The 18,727-nt window shown below is 25.6% G+C and overlaps 1 protein-coding gene across 3 annotated transcripts in view; it reads right to left on the bottom strand.

The window, feature by feature from the left end:
• The window catches only part of LOC107447343 (potassium voltage-gated channel subfamily KQT member 1), a 39,178-nt gene that overhangs the window by 17,131 nt on the left and 3,320 nt on the right, over positions 1-18,727 (bottom strand). For all 3 annotated transcript variants that reach the window (XR_011638137.1, XM_071187312.1, XM_016062222.3), the window contains exons 3-8: positions 15,820-15,948; positions 15,389-15,479; positions 14,660-14,786; positions 14,508-14,586; positions 13,239-13,335; positions 12,418-12,558 (exon numbers count right to left, since the gene is read on the bottom strand). Coding sequence is in view for 2 of the 3 variants with exons in the window: in XM_071187312.1 (XP_071043413.1) it covers positions 12,418-12,558; positions 13,239-13,335; positions 14,508-14,586; positions 14,660-14,786; positions 15,389-15,479; positions 15,820-15,948 (664 nt within the window). In the remaining variant the exon portion in view is untranslated. The remainder of the gene's footprint in view (positions 1-12,417; positions 12,559-13,238; positions 13,336-14,507; positions 14,587-14,659; positions 14,787-15,388; positions 15,480-15,819; positions 15,949-18,727) is intronic.

Below are 18,727 nucleotides of genomic sequence, written 5' to 3'. Positions count from 1 at the left end.
GTTAAATATACAAATATGCATAAAAAGACTTAAGTGGGAAAAAAAGGAAAAATTATTAGAAATTTTTAACTTTAATGCTTTTTGAACTTGTTAAAAAATGATTAAGTATAAAATGAATATGAATAAAATGATTAAGTATAAAGCTTACTACTACTCTAAATATTCCAAAAAAGCTAGTGATAAATTGGTAGATGTACTGTAAATGCAATTATGAAACATGTTTACTTTAACTTTCAAAGGAAATTACAGAGAGAAAAAAAAACTTTTCAACATTTAGTTGTATTTTTTGAGTCAAATATGTATGTTTTCAAGCTATATTTCAAATATTAAGTTGATTAAAGAAATTTTTCACCATATTTTGTAAAAAAAAAATATAATAAAAAGAAATAAAATTAACATATAATATTTTTAGAATAAAAATTAAACTCTTAAATTATTATATGCCGATATTACTGACCTTCTAAGGCAGTAGTTATTGTGTAAGCTCAGTACTAAATATATATAAATATCGCTTCAATATTTTAAAAAAAACTTTTTTTTTTACTAATTTTCATTTCAATATCATTTTGTGCGAAATACTTAGCAAGATTAAATGATTATATAATTAGCTTCTTTGTTGAAGAATTAGTTACTTTTTCAATAATTCATGAATTGCATAATATTTTGAATGAAACTATAAGTTTTCAGCTTTTAGTGCTATGTTTAAAAAAATATTGAAAAACTTGGCAATACGTATTGAAATCACAAATTTATTTCAAAAGAAGCTTGAAATAAAATTTTTACTGTTTATTTTTAACGCAAATTTACTATCTAAGCAATTTTTTTTCTTCATAATTCACTTTGAAAATTTTATGAATAAACATTATAAACTCTAATTATAACTTTATTTTTGCTAGCAGTCTTACTTACGCTTAAATTATTTCAAAACATTTAAAATTTTATAAAAAATTAACTATTAGCAGTCTATTTTTTATTAAATGAATCAGTCGAATCCATCATTTCCTTCATTTCCATCAGTTGAAGAAATTTTATAACACAAAATTCAAAATGAACAAAATTGGAATTTTTTGCTTTGAATAAAATTTCACAGGATTTTACTAAACACCTTTCAGAAACAAAATATTTAAGACAATGTAAGAAGTTATACACTAAAGAGTCAACAAAATTGAAACAGTAAAGATAACAGTCTTGCAATATCAAAGTCTAGAAGTGGCCAGTGTCATAGAACATTCAGAACAATTGACGTTGAGGACATAACACCATATACAGGAAGAATTCTGTGTAAAGAATATTAATATCCTGTCCAGTGAGCACAACCCATTATGTGAAAATAACATTCTTCTCTACTCTCGCAGAAATGTGTGAATATAGGTTCTAGCTCCCCTCCTTGTATTTCGAAATTTTAAACAATATCAATAATTTGCACAAGGATGGATCTACAAATAAATAAATAAATAAACGGAAGAAAAAATGGTTTTTATTGAGCAGTAGATTACATTCTTGCCTTTTATACAGTGTAGCGGTAAATTTTTCTGTGGGGTTAATGCTAAAATTGTTACCAATTTATGTATACCTTTTCCTTAAACATGCAATAGAGTTAAGCAAATTTTCGTTTTAAACTGCATATGGGTTAATGTTCTCTAACAATATAACTACTTTTAAATTAAAGTGTTCACTAAGTTAACTTAAACACCAAGTAAAATTAGAAGCATGCTAATTTTTTATCTACGTATAAGTATGTAGAGATAAAAAAGTTTTGTTAATTTACAAATACTAATTTCTTATCTGTATTATTGTTACAGAGAAATTCTAGGATTACATTATCAGGGATTGAAGCCCACTAAAAAATTTTTAAAAAAATAATTCTTAAAAACATGTAAACATTTTATGTACACTTTCTACTTTTTTAAAACAAGAAGTGTATAAATTTTCGATTTAAATTGCATATGTTTTAAAGTTCTCTAGAAAATAATTACTTAAAATTAAGTTATTCACTGAGTTCACTTAAACACTGAGTTAGATTAGAAACTTATAAATTTTTTATCTGCATATAAGAAAGCAGAGATAAAGATAGTTTTGTTAAATTATAAATACTTATTCTTTGTCTCAATAACTGTCACGGCAAAATTTCATTGTCAGGGATCGAGTAGCCGTCCAAAGAAATTTAAAAAATGGTAGCCAATTTACTAAGTATCAGACATCTTTAATTAAATAAAGCTAACAAAACATTTAATTTTTTCTTTAATTAAATAAAAAACACTAGAATCGTGTTTACAATTAAAGATTATTACTCAAATTGTAAACTTAAAGTTGTAGAATACCTTGTTTCATTCATAAATAAATGAAAAATGTCACTTTTTTACACCACTATTTTAATTTTAATAGGAGGTTTCGTCCCTTGCATGATTTTGTTCAACTCTTTATCAACTAACCAAACAGGGTCTTGACAACTTGAATTACTTATAAGACTTAACCCATTACAGCTCTATAGCAAGAAAGTTTGCCAGATCTCATATCCAAAAACATAAAAACTGATAGCACAATTATTTCATTCTTTGTTTTATCATTCAAAAAATAACTATCCATTGTAAAATTTTAGAAATAAAAATAATAATTTTTAATTTAAGAAGAAAAAAACTAAATAATAGCAAACAAAAAATAAACATATCTACTGAAAATTAACAAAGCGAACTATCATTTATTTTATTATATCATTTTTCATATTGTTGCTGTTGCAATAAAAAATAAAGGTAAATGGGTTTTGTATACTGTTTATCTTAGAGGACTTCAATTAAATAAATTTTTTAATGCAAAGCAATATAAGATCATTCAAATGTTTTGTTTTAAGACCAGACAATTAGCAAGTAAAATTATTTTAAACAAAGATAATATGAAAATATATAAAAAATGTATACCCATAATACTTATGAATTAAAGTCGAAGAATTTTGCAGCTATGCCAAGCATAGGCGTAGCGTCAGGGGGGAGACACAGGCTCCTTTAGTAATTTTCTTTTACTACGGAATTTTTTTTTTTAAGTTATTCATTTTTTAAATCCATCCAAAAAGTTCCATGAATGATTTTTAATTTAAAAATCAAAATTTTTTGATAGTTTATACAAAGTTGAACAAAAATATTTTATGATTATCACTTTTATTCAAAGGTTATTTTAAAAACAAGTTAAGGATTATTTTTTAAAGTTGTTACAATTCAAATTTTCAATGAAGAAAAATGTAAGCATTATTTATATTTTTAGATTAATTATTCTTAAAAGTCCATATTTTTTCCCAAAAAAATTTTTTATATTTTAATCACAACAAAATGAACGCTTACTTGGATTTGAAAAATATTTAACTGCACTTGCAGCGCACAAAATAATACTGGGAATTAAAAGCTTTTTTAATTTTTCAAGTTCATTATAATTTTATAATCATTCTTATAATAATATAAATATTATTATAAGAATGATAATATAAATATTGCAATCTTAAAGAATTATTTCAAAATTGTTGGTATTAAAGCTAGAAAGAAGTTATTAACTTCATCTCATTTTGACCAGTTTGAATATGGCATGGGTAAAAAGGACATCATTTCTTAAAGCTTCAAACATGATCTTCCTAATTGTGTCAACAGTTTTGCCACATAAAATCGTCCAAAACATTTGCTACTAAAAGAAATATTGTTTAGTCAGAGTTAGTATAGAAGTGTTTCCATGTTTTTGGCCAACCTCTGTACATTATATAACTGTTCGAATTAGAAACAGTTTTTATCACTCTAGTCTTTAATATTTTTTAAAATTTAAATACAAATATTAGGATTTACAACTGGTAACATCAAATGTTCATTTCTCATTTTTTTTTTATATTAGCTTTTTTGTTGCTTTCGAAATTAAGTAAAATGTGAGCTTAATAAAATTTTTAAGAGAGATAAATAAGTTTCTCCTCAATACTAGGTAAACAGTTATTATTTAGAGAAAAAAAAATTTCTTAAAATTGCAAACTTTCAAACAAATTAGAATTTTAAAAAAATTGCAATTAATTTATAAAAAGAGATTAAACCTTGCAACACGTCAGTTGCGTACAATTCTACAAATTCAAATTTAACTGTTGATTATTCTTGAAATAATAACCAAATTCTTTTCATTACAGGATATACTACTTCAAAATTTTTTTACAAGACTTCCTAATTTCAATTTTCTAAGTCTTAGTTTTTTCACAGCAAAACTAAAAGTAACGTAAAAAAAATCACAATATAACTATTTAAAACAAATTCAATTTTTTTTAAAAAAAAAGCATGTATTATCTTCATAATCAAAACTGATCCTTTTAGAACAATAAATTTCAACTCTGCAGTTCTACAGTTGCACTGTGCATCCTGCACATTATTTTTCACTACAAGTTTAACAGTTTATAATTCTCAGACTAATTCAAAAAAAAAATTATTCCATGGTACTCCTTATGCAATTTTTAACAAATATTTCCATGATTTCACATCTCTTAGCCAAAACAGGGCAGTAGCGGCTCTTACAACTTTCGATTATAGGAAAAGCTTTGTTTCATAGCAGCAAACAATTTTAGCATGTTTTAAGCTCAAAGTTAAAAATCTGATTCATTTTAAGCATAAATTGTTACTTAAATTTCGAGATTTTTTTTCTTACATTTCTATAAATATTAACGATAAAATCTATTTCATACAAAATACAATTTTTTTCACAACTTAATTTAAATGTAGCGTACATTCTTTCAGCATGTTTCATTAGAATGTGTACAAAACTATTTAATTTTTTCAGCAAATAACTTTTGAACATTTGGAAGATCAGATTGCGAAAAATATGCATAACAATGGCAGATTGTTACACTTAGTAAAAATTATATAGATATACATATACACATACTTAAAGTCCTGTGCCACCACAAAAATTTCTTTCACCACGCTATGCCTATGTTGCCAAGCAAAGTATTTGCCCACCTTTTTATGAAGTGTTTCCAAAAACCTCTATGTTTTAAGTGAGTAGTGATGTAATCAATAAACAATATATTTTCAACACACATTAAAGATTGATTTGAATAGTTTTTCTTTTTTTTAATAATGACTTAAATGTAAACTTAAAAGTTTCAGCGTATATGAAGAAACAAAATAAATAAAAAAATGTCGCAAACAAAACTTTTTACAAGCAACTTGAAAAAGATAATGTTATATATATATATATATTTCAAACTCTGTATTTCATTATAATTTTATAATGAAATATTTTATAATAAAAATAATATGCAATAAATTCTTAAAAAATTCAATTAGAAATAAAACATTATTAAAAGTACCAGAAAATTTAGCATGATACATCACCATGTTACAGATTTAGTCTACAACATGGACCATATTAAGGGATGTAAATCGTTTTAATTATTAAATGTACATGCAATTATTTTTATAATCATTGATTATTAAATAGTTTTATGAACAATACTAAAAATATTTAATACCTTCAAAAATCTGCAGCAAGTAATAAGATACCACTTCTCACTCAACACCATACCGTCCGTAAACAGTAAGTTAACTGGTTTAAAAGATTTGGTTCACGATTGGATTCAGCTCTCAGCTTACATGGAAAGTGGCAGAGGAATGTTGCGAAGTAAATATTGTCTTTATGATATTTATTCTTATTTACAAAAGATTACTATAAGATAGTTAATTTTGATATTTTTTACCTTTAAGCAAATTTGAAGTATTTTGGTTTTTAAAACTTCTTTCCTAGAATTTTATGCCTAAATTAGCTTAGTATGAAATTAATTAACAAACAGGAATTAATTGATAGCTTTTTATGAAATCGCATTATTGATGGATGCCTTACAGTATTGTCACTTGGATGTCTCAAATGCCTTCCAAATTCTTTGGCATTCTCAATGTCAAATCCATATCAGTCAAGTATCTAACAATCTCTGAGCCACTTGGCTAGCTAAACTGTAATCTTGATTCCTTCCTACATTTGATTATCAGGTGATAACAATAGTTTTAGCTTTATTTGAAACCAAATAAAATGCAAAACAATGTTAGAAAAGTATATATTATTATCTATTATTTTCCACAACTGTCTTGCAATAATATATAAATTGTTGATTTTTTTATAGAAATTGCATGGTTTTCTTTAAAGAAAGCCATAAATATGATTTTAATTTTTTTAAAGAAAATGTTTTTTTATTATTCAAATTGTTTTGCTGAGAACAGAATTTATAAGAAACTTGGTTGTTATGGCTAGGTGAAGGTGGAAGATTTTTTATTTTAATGTCTTAAATTTTTTCCTTGTACATTGAGAAACGTATGGTGAAAATGAATATTTTTCATTGACCAAATTTTCTTGAATATCATATTATGCTATATCAGTTACCTACAGCACTTCTTTAAAATTATTTGTTGATCACATTTTTCTGCAATCTCCTTAGAAACACATAAAATTTTTTACACACATCAAATCATACACAAGCATCAATCACTTCAACTGGTCATGATCAACCTCAATAGGGTAGCTAGAGCGTGGTTCATCTACATTGCTGAAATTCACAACTTTAAACTTTTGAAGCCAAACTTTTACTGTATCATAAGAAACAGTATTGAAAACTCAGCTTTTAAAAATTTTTTGTGGCATTCAGTTGCAGTGAGTTTATTTCGGAACTCATAGTGCATAATTGTTCTGATATGTTGACATGATAGCTCTATTTTAAAGACTTTTTTGGAGCACAAGATAATAAAGTTTTGACAAACAAATTACAAAGCTGTGTAGTTCTAACTTTCAGCTTTAGAATTCTAAAACCAGCTTGGTAAAAGGCTAATTACCACGGGAATGGCTGCTGTTTGCGCAGAGGTATCTCTGATTGGCAGAGAACTTTTTACTCAACCCAATACGAAGTGCAATATGCAATTCCCATGAACGTCCATTGTGATTTATATTTGGTAAATAGTGTTAATATAAGTCGTAACGTACAATTAAAAAAACGCATGAATACAAAAACTGACGCACATTTATAAATCTCGATAACATAAATTTCACTGAGGGGTTCATAATTCGGGCTGCAAGCTCCACCAAACTTCTTGGTACTAATCATAATGCATGATTTTTTAACCATCCCAATGTGAATTACAAATTTGATTTAAAAACTGTATTAAAATAATTGAAATAACATATTTATAAAAAAAGCTTTATACAATTATGCAGAATTAATGTACGAATAAAGTAATAAATCTGGATATTATTAATAATTACCAGCGATTATTATCATAAACGTGTCTTTTGGCAGATATGATAATCATGCACATTAACCAGTTATTATTGATAATTACCAATGATGTTTGGTCAGTGTGATTAATTAGGTATAATTTATTGAAGTTTCAACTCTAATGTAATTCTCAAATGATAATAAATCCGTCATTCTGGAGTTCAGTAGATTTAAAGATAATTAAGGATTACTTGAAATATAGATTTTTCATTCTGTTTTAATTTAAAATAATAGCGTTAAATCTTCAATTTGTTTTTTACACAAATATACATTGATAATCAAATAATTGATGAATGATAATTTTTCAAATCTTGAGTTTATAAATTTTAATATTCTACAAATACAGATTAAATAATTTGTATAAAATTCATAACAGCTCATGACATAGGAAATTGCCACTATGCATGCATTTTGAAAAGTTTTTGACAAATGCAATGAAAATTATATCATTCACTAAACTTCATAGGTAATTATTAATAATAACAGGCAACTGTGATAAATTCTGATATATTATTCACTTTAACCGATTTATTTGGTTATTAACAATAACTAGCAATTATTAATAATAACCTATTAATTAAATTGACTTTAACATACATACATAGTCAAACTTAATTACTAAATGTTGTGAAAAATATAACTATTGCAAATCAAAAACTTATAATAAATTAATAGAGTTAGAAATTTATAATTAAATTGACAAAAAACTATGTACAAACAATTTAATGATGTTTTATGCAATCAAAGTAGATTATTACATTTTCAAATAGTATATTTCTTTTTTTTTAAAGGGAAAGACTGATTCAATAACTGAGTAATAAAAAGCAAAACATAAATAACAGTACATAAATAACATGCTTTCAGAAAATACAAGTTTTACATAGAACAAACACATTTTAATATCACAAAAGCAGGGTAATGCATAAATAAAGATAAATTACCAACAACAACTGCAACTCATTCTAACTTTATAGTGCATTCACGTACACATTCTGATGAAGTGTAAATATACATTGTATATTCATCAGCAAAGAAGTTAATCATAAGAAGCAACAACACTGGCAGTCAAAATTGCTGACAGCACATATGAAGATTAAGATCAGCCTGAAAGATTAAGATGCACTCATTGTGAAGGAAAATCATATAGAAAGAGTAAAAAAATGCCAACATGGTTTATTTTGATAAATACTAAATTAAAAAAAAAACTAAGAATTTCAATATATTATTTTTGTTTAAAATTTAGATTATAAATCATTTTTTAAGGATGAAGTTTAATAAGATTTAATTATAAAAAAACAATTTAATAATTGCTAATTCATGTTTAAAATATATTAAATAATGGTCTCCAGATGCAAGAACATGAATATATTTTTTTTCCACAAATGTACAGAAAACTGCAAAAAAAAAAAAGTTTTTTTTTCAGATTTCAAAGAAAGTAGTTTGAAGGACTGATGATCCAAATAATACAATTTTCCAACTTTATCATATATAAGTAAACCATACACAAGTGTATTGTATTAAAATGCTGTCTCATAGTATGTTTTAAAATCTTTTGTAATAGAAACATTCCAATAAAAATGCAAAAAATCAATTTAGGAAAAAATAAGTGAACACTAAACCTTAACAAGAAACGAAATTTTGTAGCATAATGGTTTAAAAATAAAAACATTTAATTTTAATTATGATAAGAAAGCCATATGGTCATTAATCTTTGAAACTCACACTACCTTGAGAATGTAGCAAGATATGCGGGGGAAAAATTGGAGATTTAAAAGGCTATGAAATTAAAAATGAAAAGGAGTTTTTTATGCATGTCCTGAAAGAAGCGTTCTCTTTAAAGGTATCTACAAATCATACAGGAATGACAAAAAATTACTCTAAAACCAAATCAGCCAGTACCAAAAATCACATGATACACTGAAACACCTGAAAATTGGTTCTCATGGGAATAGTTTGGTAACACTAGGACTGGGCTATAAATCGATATATCGCGACGGATCGATTTAACGCCTGTATCGGCAGGCCGATACAGCGACTTTCGCTCCAGGTGATGTATCAGAAATCTGATTTAAGTCCTCGAGTAAAGAAGACGAACGATATAGTGATACAAGACACGCAAGACACGTTCCGATGCCAACTCGCAATGGGGAAGACGATATTCGTATCGTTATATTGAAACAGCCTTGATGGATGAGCAGTAGAATAAGTTTTGAGAACATATATCGTGATCTCACATGTTCGTTTCCGCACCTCTTAGTTTTTTTTTTTCTTCTTTGTCACGACTTGATATCGTTTCTTGTAGATTATTTTCAGTGGGACTGACTTTGTGATCGCCGTCGTTACCTTATTCTGAACGTAATCTATTATTGAAAAGAATATATAAAGAAGTGTTTCTTAATTAATTAGGTAAATTTTTTTTTGAAACAAAACTTTCTTTTTTACTTTTAAATGTGAAAATTATTTTGATATTATATGTTTAAGTATTATTTTACATCATTGAATTTATTACAAACGGAAATCTAATTTAAGGTGTCCACATAGAATTAAATTAAAAAGTAATTAAATTTGTTAGGCTGTTTTTTACTTTATTTTAATTTACTATAAACTTTTTGGATAAAATAAGAATTTAATGGGTTTTTATTATTGATTTTAAATTTATAAATCTTTAGTTGTTTTCATTTTTATAAATAAAATTATAAAACTTATTTTTCCTCTTTTGGATTTGGACATAAGTCAATCAACTTTGTTTATTCAAAAAAACTAGTAATGTTTGCATTTGCGACTTCTTTTTTTAAAATCATTTAACACTTTGTTTTATTAAAGAGTATAATCGTGTTTTTTAATTTTCTTTCAATATTGTCAGTTGAATATATTATCGAATATCATAATTCTTTTGTTTTTATTTGCAAGAAATTAAACCTTACTTTGTTTTTTCGTTCAGAATTCGGTAATTATTCAATTTAACTTTATTATTTATGTGAAATAATAATGATAAAAAATAGTGTTGTTTTAAAAGTGTTTTTTTTTTTTTTATTTTATTTAGCACTTTGTTTTAAGCATACAAATAATTTTTAACGAACTTATTTTTTAAATTTTCTTTCTATATTGTTAGGTAAATATATTGATAAATTTCAATTTTATTTATTTTTTTATTATTTATTTTTAAACTAAGAAATCTTTCGTTATTTGCGCGATCATTTTTAGAAAATATAACATTAATATCTTTCTTAAGCAAAACATATACATCAAATTCATAAATTGATTTAAATCAATCTGAGTATGAAGTTTTGATAGAAATCCGACTTTCTGCGCCTTACAAGTAAATGAATTTCAAAAATACTATATCGCGATGCAAAACTGACGATGCATCACGATATAAAATTTCTTATATCGCCCAGTCCTAGTTAACACTAAAGACTGCATTTTTAAAGTCAAAAATGGTATCAAAAAGGCAAACAATTTCTGGACTTCACACTTCATTGAGGTCTTATTTTCTCTCCAAAGAAATGAAGCTTCTTATCAATAAAACTCTTAATTAGGTTGGGCCTAATATATGGTTCAAAAATTTAACCTTTAACTAAATATTTAGATCACAAAATTACAATCTTTGAGAAGAAGGTTTTCAGAAGAATCCTAAATGATCGTTGGCAAATACATTTTAACTTGAAAATTTATAAAATTTTTAAAGAAACCAATATTATCAAAAGTACTAAAGTTAAAATAATGAACTTTTCATCTCATATTGTTAGAATAGGTGTAAAGCAATTCAGTAAAGAAAATTCTTGAAGAAAAGTCTTTCTAGCAGAAGTACTAAAACTCTGATGGCACAATTCTGTTGAATCAGATTTTATGATAATTAGGGAGAACTGGTAGGCCAGGTCTAGAAATAGGCTGTGCTGAAGGAGTGTTCAACAAAAGACAGTGATCCACTTTGAGCTGTTATGCAAAAAATAATGAACAAAATTTAACTACACTAAAACTATTTTAGTTAGTTGCTAGTCTATCAACAAAATTCTATTAATTCAAAAAAAATTATATTTATTCTGTAAGCCTTATAATTCCAGGCAAAATTTTATTTTCTAAACCATACCTTTTAATTGAAAAAACGGGAAGAAACCTATTTCAATTACAGTTAATCCAGAAGCTTAAAAGGAAGAACTGATACTTAAATAATTAATTTGCTTAATCAAACTTCTTTAAATATATTATTTAATTGTTGTTAAAGAAAAATATTTTAAAAATATCAAATTTGTTTCTGTTTTTAATGATTGAGCAACACATTAGTTTTAGTATGACCCTTTTTCAAAATTAGGTTAAAATTTTTTTCCTATAAATACAATTAATAACATTTGTATTAAATATCAATTAATTCGGTTAGCTATAAAATGTTTTTATAACATTAAACTTACCCTAGTGGTTTTTGTTTATCATCAGAGATTTATTATCTATAGATTTTCTTTTTACAAAATAACTTTTCTTAAAAAAATGCATTTTGCTTAATATCATACATCTCTGAATAACACATTAAGAATTTAACTAATTTATATGATTTTCAGTAGATTTTGAATCATTGCCTAGTTGCAAGTTCTCAAGTGAATTCAAAGTCATCAAGAGAAAAAACAATTAAATTTGAGAAATCACGAAAATTTAGTTCAAAAATGTATCAATAATCAAACTATTGATAATTTCAATCAACCAGATGGAAATATTTTTATACAAACTATCAAAAATCTGATAGAATTACTAGATATATATTTTCTTTTATTTAACAAAAACACTAAGCTAATTACAGTTGATATACATTTGTTTAATCAAAAATTATTTATAAAAAATTAAAAGTTATTTATGAAAATCTGAAGTAAAATATACTAGTCTATGAAAGAAAAAAAAATTCCCCCAAAAATATATTATAACATATTTAAAAGAATAGCTTAAATGCCCCATGATATTTAAAGATATGTAAACCATTACATCAATCATGAAAAACTACACACAATGAGAATGAGTTAATGAGATTGAATATTGTTGGCATTTTTCTTTTTAAATCATAAAAAACTGTGTCTGGGAAAACAAAAGCAAAAAAAATGAAAGCAAAATAACTAATAAAAGCAAAAACAAACAAGCAAAAGGGCAGGCTCATTTCTTACCACTCCCCACCATAAGGCATCGGCATAACTGGTAAAATCTGATTTTCCAACTATACCTATATCTTCTTTCTCAGCTAAATACATGAAGTATGAAGAAAAAATTAAGCCTAAAAATCCAATGTATAATGTAGTAATGAGTTCCTATATGAAGCAAAAAACATAAAAATTTATTAACACAACATAAGAAATATTAAGAAACTTTTATTGACTATAAAAATTTTTAAAAAAAAGACAACATACTTGAGAGACAACAACATTGAGACATAACAATCAAAAAACTTTTAAAATAGTTAGATATCAACAATTCTTATTTACTAGGTTTTTTTTTAGGTATGGCAAATAATGGAAATAATTGAGTACTTTAATCAATATCATTGTGGTGTTATGATCACAATAAAATTATCTTTTAAAAGATAGACATTTTATATCAGACATTTTATATCAATGTATGAATATAAGCAATAAAGTATAATGTGATTAATAGATCTTAAGCCTAATGTTTTGCATTGTGATTCTTAATTATAATATCCTGAACATAGAACAGAAATATCAATGATTTTTAGTTTCTTAAAATTTGCATCATACTAAAATTATAACATATATTTAAATTTAAGAGAAAAATTGTTGCTTTTTCAACTATAGCAAACTAATTGTAGAAATTCATAACTTTTGAGGCAATTTTAAAATTTATTATTTCTTCATTAATTCACTGTTAGTAAATGCATAACAGTTTCCATTGAACTAAACAAAAAGACTATTGAATACAATAATGAACATAATCTTAAATTTCAATATTTAAAAGAATGAACTTATTGACTTACTTGGCGATGAACAAATACGACTGAACCTAAAAGTCTCCAAGTTCCCCCTTGGCGATCAACATGCAGCATCCTTAATATTTGAAGGAAGCGTATTCCCCTGTAGAAGAAATTGAATTCATTAAAAAAAATAATAAAGAAATAAATTAAGCAATTTATTAAATCATAAATATTATTATTGACAACTTAAATTTAATATGTAAAATCTCACTTTTGTCACTTGTCAGTAACCTTGTGATCACGGATTTAAAATAAATTTTAAGTATCAACACAAAGCACAATAAATATAGATTATGCATATCATTTGCATAACTATATAGATTACTAAAAAAAATTTTTCATAAGTTTTTGTTGTTTTTTATTTCACATTTTGTTAGAAAAACCCTGTTTCTTAGTTTACGTGTCACAACCGTCCTTCATTTTAAATATTTTTAAATTGACCACAGAAAGATCTCATATTTGAACTAAAAAGGACTGAATCAGTTGTATGACTCCTTATTACAGGTGAAATATATTAAATTTTCAGATTATAAGTTAATGATTTTTGGATTCAAATCAGCTAAAAAGTGAAAATATTTTTATTTCTTGTCACTACTGTCCCTCTTTCCAAAAAAAAAAAAAAAAAAAAAAAATTATATATATTATACTTTTACAAGGTTAAAGTAGAACATCTTTATTTCCAAAACAAAACTCATTTTTATTAACCCATATTTACATCTTTGATTTCTTCATTTAAACACTTATAAAATGCTAACTATCTAGATCAGATTATTTAATAAGCTAACAAGTCAGCTTTTTCAAATAAGCTTCATTTTATCCATTAACGAGTTTTACTAATTTTGCAATAAGAATAAAGGAATGTAATTCTGTCAGGTAAAAATAAAATATGGAAACTATTAATTAGATGTAGAGTGAAGAATAGTTAAATGGCACAAGAGATGTTTAATATTTATAAAGCTATTTGCGAATAGCATTCAGATACTTTTCAAATAATTAGCTAAGATAATTTGAATCATTACAGTAATTTGTTAACTAATGTTTATAAAATGAATAGCTATAATAATGGCATGAGCAATCATGACCAATAAAATGTTTTGATTATAATAAAATGCGAATTGTTTTAAAAGAAAATGATTTTTTTGTAAATAGAGAAAAAAAAAGCTAATTTCAATTACAAAAAAAAAACAAATGCATTACTTGAAATAATGTTTTATTGAAATAATGTTTTATAAACCTGGAATTCAACATCATATAATATAGAGAAGAAATTACCGAATTGCTGAAGTTGCAAACACTTGACCATTTGAACCAACAGCTAAAACTAACAAAGATGCAACCACAACAATCAGATCTACAAACAATATAGTATTCATAAATAATTGTTATTATCCAAAAAACTAATTATAAAAATGTAAACTATATACCAATAATTGAAATTGGCTTTTTTGCAAATCTCAATCGACCCCAAATTCCCATGTATTTACTTCGGCAACCAGCAGACCACAAGCGTATAAAATATTCTACTCCAAAAAACACAACCAAAACTGTTTCCTAAAAGATATTTTTTGGTTATCAAAAAAAAAAAAAAAAAAAAAAAAAAAAAAAAAAAAAAAAAAAAAAATTAANTGTACATACACAAGACAGGATAAATATTTTTACAATTTTAAAAAATAATAATTTAATTTACTTGATAATACAAAGTTGCCCAATAAGAATGGAGTAAGTAAGTCTTAACAAAGTAAACTATAGAATAAGTGAAGTCCTTCCACAGAATGTATTTCAGGTTGACAACAGTCAATAAAAACAAGGGATGCAGCAAATTCTCAAAGACTAATATTTTCCCAGGACTAAGTTTCTATTGTTTGAAATTTTTCATTGAAATTAAGCACTTTTTCTTTATTAGTTACAATAACTTTTCGAAATATTTTAAATTTTCAAATTATTGACATCATGTACTCTTACTAATTAGTACATTTGAGGTCATTTTTTTGAACCAATAAGATAAAGTTCAAGAACGGAAAGATTCGAACATTAGAGCAAAAGTTATACAAGGTGTTTAGTTTATTTTTTCGCACTCTCTACACACATTTTAAATTTCTGATACAATGTAATGATAGAAATTACAATAAATAAGAAAGGTAACAATCATTTACCATCCAAAACAAAGTTTCAATAGCAAAATCTGCATATTGATCAATTGTTGACAGCACACTAAAGATAAGGCATACAAGCACAACTAAAAACCTGAAACAAAACAATTATTATTTAAAACTTTTTGTAGGCATGTCGTGATAAACATAATGCATCAATGTTTTTTTTATTTGGTAAAAAGCTGTGAGCATAATTCTTCAAAAAATACATGAACCCTTAAATAAATAGACAATGAAATTAAAATTGAGATATATCATGTAAATATTGAAAAGTAATACTAAATCATTTCTCTCTAATATAATAATACGAAGTTTTCCATAAATTAAACTCAAAATTATAAGTTAAAATCAAATAAAATTATAAGTTAAAATCAAATAAAAATATAACCAAATAAGCTACAGACTATGCCAGAGAAAATTTAGGAGATACTTACACAGTGAAATGATATACAAAACATTTCCATCCAGTAGGCCTTTCTAAGAAATTATATACTTTTCCTTTAAAAGTCATTTTTCCACTTTTTCTCCCTTCTCGAAACACATAACAAGTTTTCCATAAAGACCTAAAATAAAGAAAACAAAACTGCTTGAGAAATACATGAACAAATGTATATGAACAAATTAATGGAGACTAATTTTATCTCTTATGGGGTGATTTTCAAATATCTCTAAAATAAGAGAAAAATTATTATGAGAAGCTTAGTATACTGGAGAAGTCTTTGCAAAAGATTCAGATAACATAAAATTTAATAATATTACATTTTAAAGTTAAAAAATCTAAACTCTACACAATTTCTAGCAGTGAGGAGATTCAAAATTTTCAGTTGTAATCTCCTCAATATTACCTTGGTATGTGTGCCCAACTCACCTGCTATCAAGGATAAATTAATGAAGAATTGATATAAAAACTTTGTTAATGGTTTTAAAAGAACCATGACTTGTGATTAATACTTGTGGTATAGTGTACCACATATGAGTATTTATTTATAACATAAAAATATTTTATTACATATAACCTTGGCAAATTAATATATATGTTAAATATGTAGCAATCAAAGCAAAAATCACAAAGTAGGATCCATTAGGCAATGGTGCAAACGTTATAGAATCCGACACAGATGATGGTCAGGAATCTTTAAATTTGTAGCTTTATAGTATGTTTTAAAAGCTTTTATTGTGTTATATTTTTGAAATATTCTTGATCAATTATCTTAAGTTCCCTTGCTCTTAGTTTTTTTCTAAATGCAATTTTAAGTATTGTTACCAAAAAAAAAAAAAACTCTACATGTAAAGAAAATATGATGAGAGAAAATGCATAATTGTACACAACATATTAAAAATAGTTTTTAAAAAGTGTAAATTGATACAGGGTTATTCATATCTATCTCATTGTTTATAATGCAATGATATTTCTCAATGATTGAATGTACGCCTTTGTTACTGGTGTATAGTCTACCTTCTGATTTATGTAAAATGTTGGGGGAATGTATAACGTAAACTTATACATTGAGATATACAATAATTTCATTTTCTTCTGCACAAATAAGCTTTTTATTGTCATTATCAACCAAGATGGTGAAAATGAACACTATGGTGGATAAATTAAACATTTATTGTTAAACAAAACATTTTTCTGAATTTTAAATTACTTAAGCACAAAATTCAGCAACAAGTGCATAGGCAAAGAGATCTACAAATTTTATTTTTATTAATTTTTTTCTATTTTAGGGTTGGAGACAAATTCTATATCTTTGCATCAATACCTAAAGATACTTAGGTATACCACTGCAAATTGAAAAGTAAGATTAAATGCATAACTGGAATAAAGTTAAAAAAGTTATAGCAGTTATTAATGAAATCAAAGATTATAAGGCAAGAGAAAAATAAGACAATAAAAATTATTGATATTTAATGTAATATTTGCCAAAAATGGCAGTTGCAATATTATTGCAACACCACATGATTTAACAATTATCCTTGAAAAAATATCATTAAATACTATTACTTTTAAATTTCATTATACAATAACTTCCTAAGCAAACCAAAACATTTTCTTTTTTAAAGGTGTATCAAAATAATTGATGAGCTTGACCACAGAGCTTGCTACGATTTACTTTAAATCTATTAAACAATAAATCATTCAAGTCATTACATGAGGCAGTTTTCAATGTTCAGAAAAAAAATATTTTCAGGTTTCCGTATCTCCTAAATGCTATTTTACTCCTTTTTTTTTAAACATCTAAAATATAATTGAATGGGTTCTAATTATCCTTTTAATAATGTATGTTAGGAACACATAATTTTTTGTCTAGGAACACAAAAAAAAAACAATGGAAATTAACACAATTATATTACTTAAGCAGAAAATAGTTTTTGTTCAATAATTACTAAAACACATTTTTTTACTAGTTTTAAAAATGGTTGCCTTATTAAAAAAATTATTAAAAAATTTATCATATATTTGCTAGTTTTTTAATACATTAAAAAAAAAATAGACAGCTGAGGAAATTTAGGACTAACTTATAATGGAAATTGGTGCAAAGTTTTTGATGCTGAAATTATGTGGTAGCTGTCTTAATTTCAGCAAATTAAAAAAGCAGTAGTTATTGTTCATATGAATAACAAAAATTTTTTACATTTTTATAAAACACACATACAAATTAATATAGCAATAGAATAATTAGTGCTAAGATTGTCAGGAAAGAAAACAAAAAATTATAGTTTAAATGGGGACATTTGTCATTGTTTTAATAAGAAATAATTTTATCCCAGAAAATTTTTTTCTAAAAACATAAGATTCCATTATTTTTTATACAATTAAGCAGGGTTCGTTGATTTAAATCATAGGTTCCCAAAGTGGTCCAGGTGGACCCCCAGGGGTCCATAGGAGACCACACGGGGGTCCACGTAGACATGAGAAGAAAACAGGGGTTCACAAGTTGTAAGTGGGGGTCCACGAAAAATTTTCTAGTTTTCATAATAAAGAACAAAAATTGTGGCTTGGATTTACCTATCAACGTAGGCAGGTAGCATCATTCACTAGCTAGGTACTCAAAAATATTCGAGACTCAGTTCAAGCACAGAATTGAATAGAACAATAGATAATAGTACAAGTGTACACCGCATGTCGAGACTTGCAAAGTGCCGTCCATGCGCCCGTTCGCATTTAAATACCCTGCTTGATGACTTCAAAAATAGATTTGAAGATATTCTGACGATGGAAATACCACCATGGATCATAACCTCATTTGATGAAACAAAAGAGGCGAATGTGGTATTACAAGAGGAGCTACTTGAGCTCAGCACCAACGAGGAACTGAAGGTGAAATTTAAAAAAGGCTA

The sequence above is a fragment of the Parasteatoda tepidariorum genome, chromosome X1 (genome assembly GCF_043381705.1).
Source record: "Parasteatoda tepidariorum isolate YZ-2023 chromosome X1, CAS_Ptep_4.0, whole genome shotgun sequence".
Lineage (NCBI taxonomy): Eukaryota > Metazoa > Arthropoda > Arachnida > Araneae > Theridiidae > Parasteatoda > Parasteatoda tepidariorum.
The sequence above is the reverse complement of the archived record's forward strand: the minus strand, read 5'-3'. Positions and strand labels throughout refer to the sequence as shown.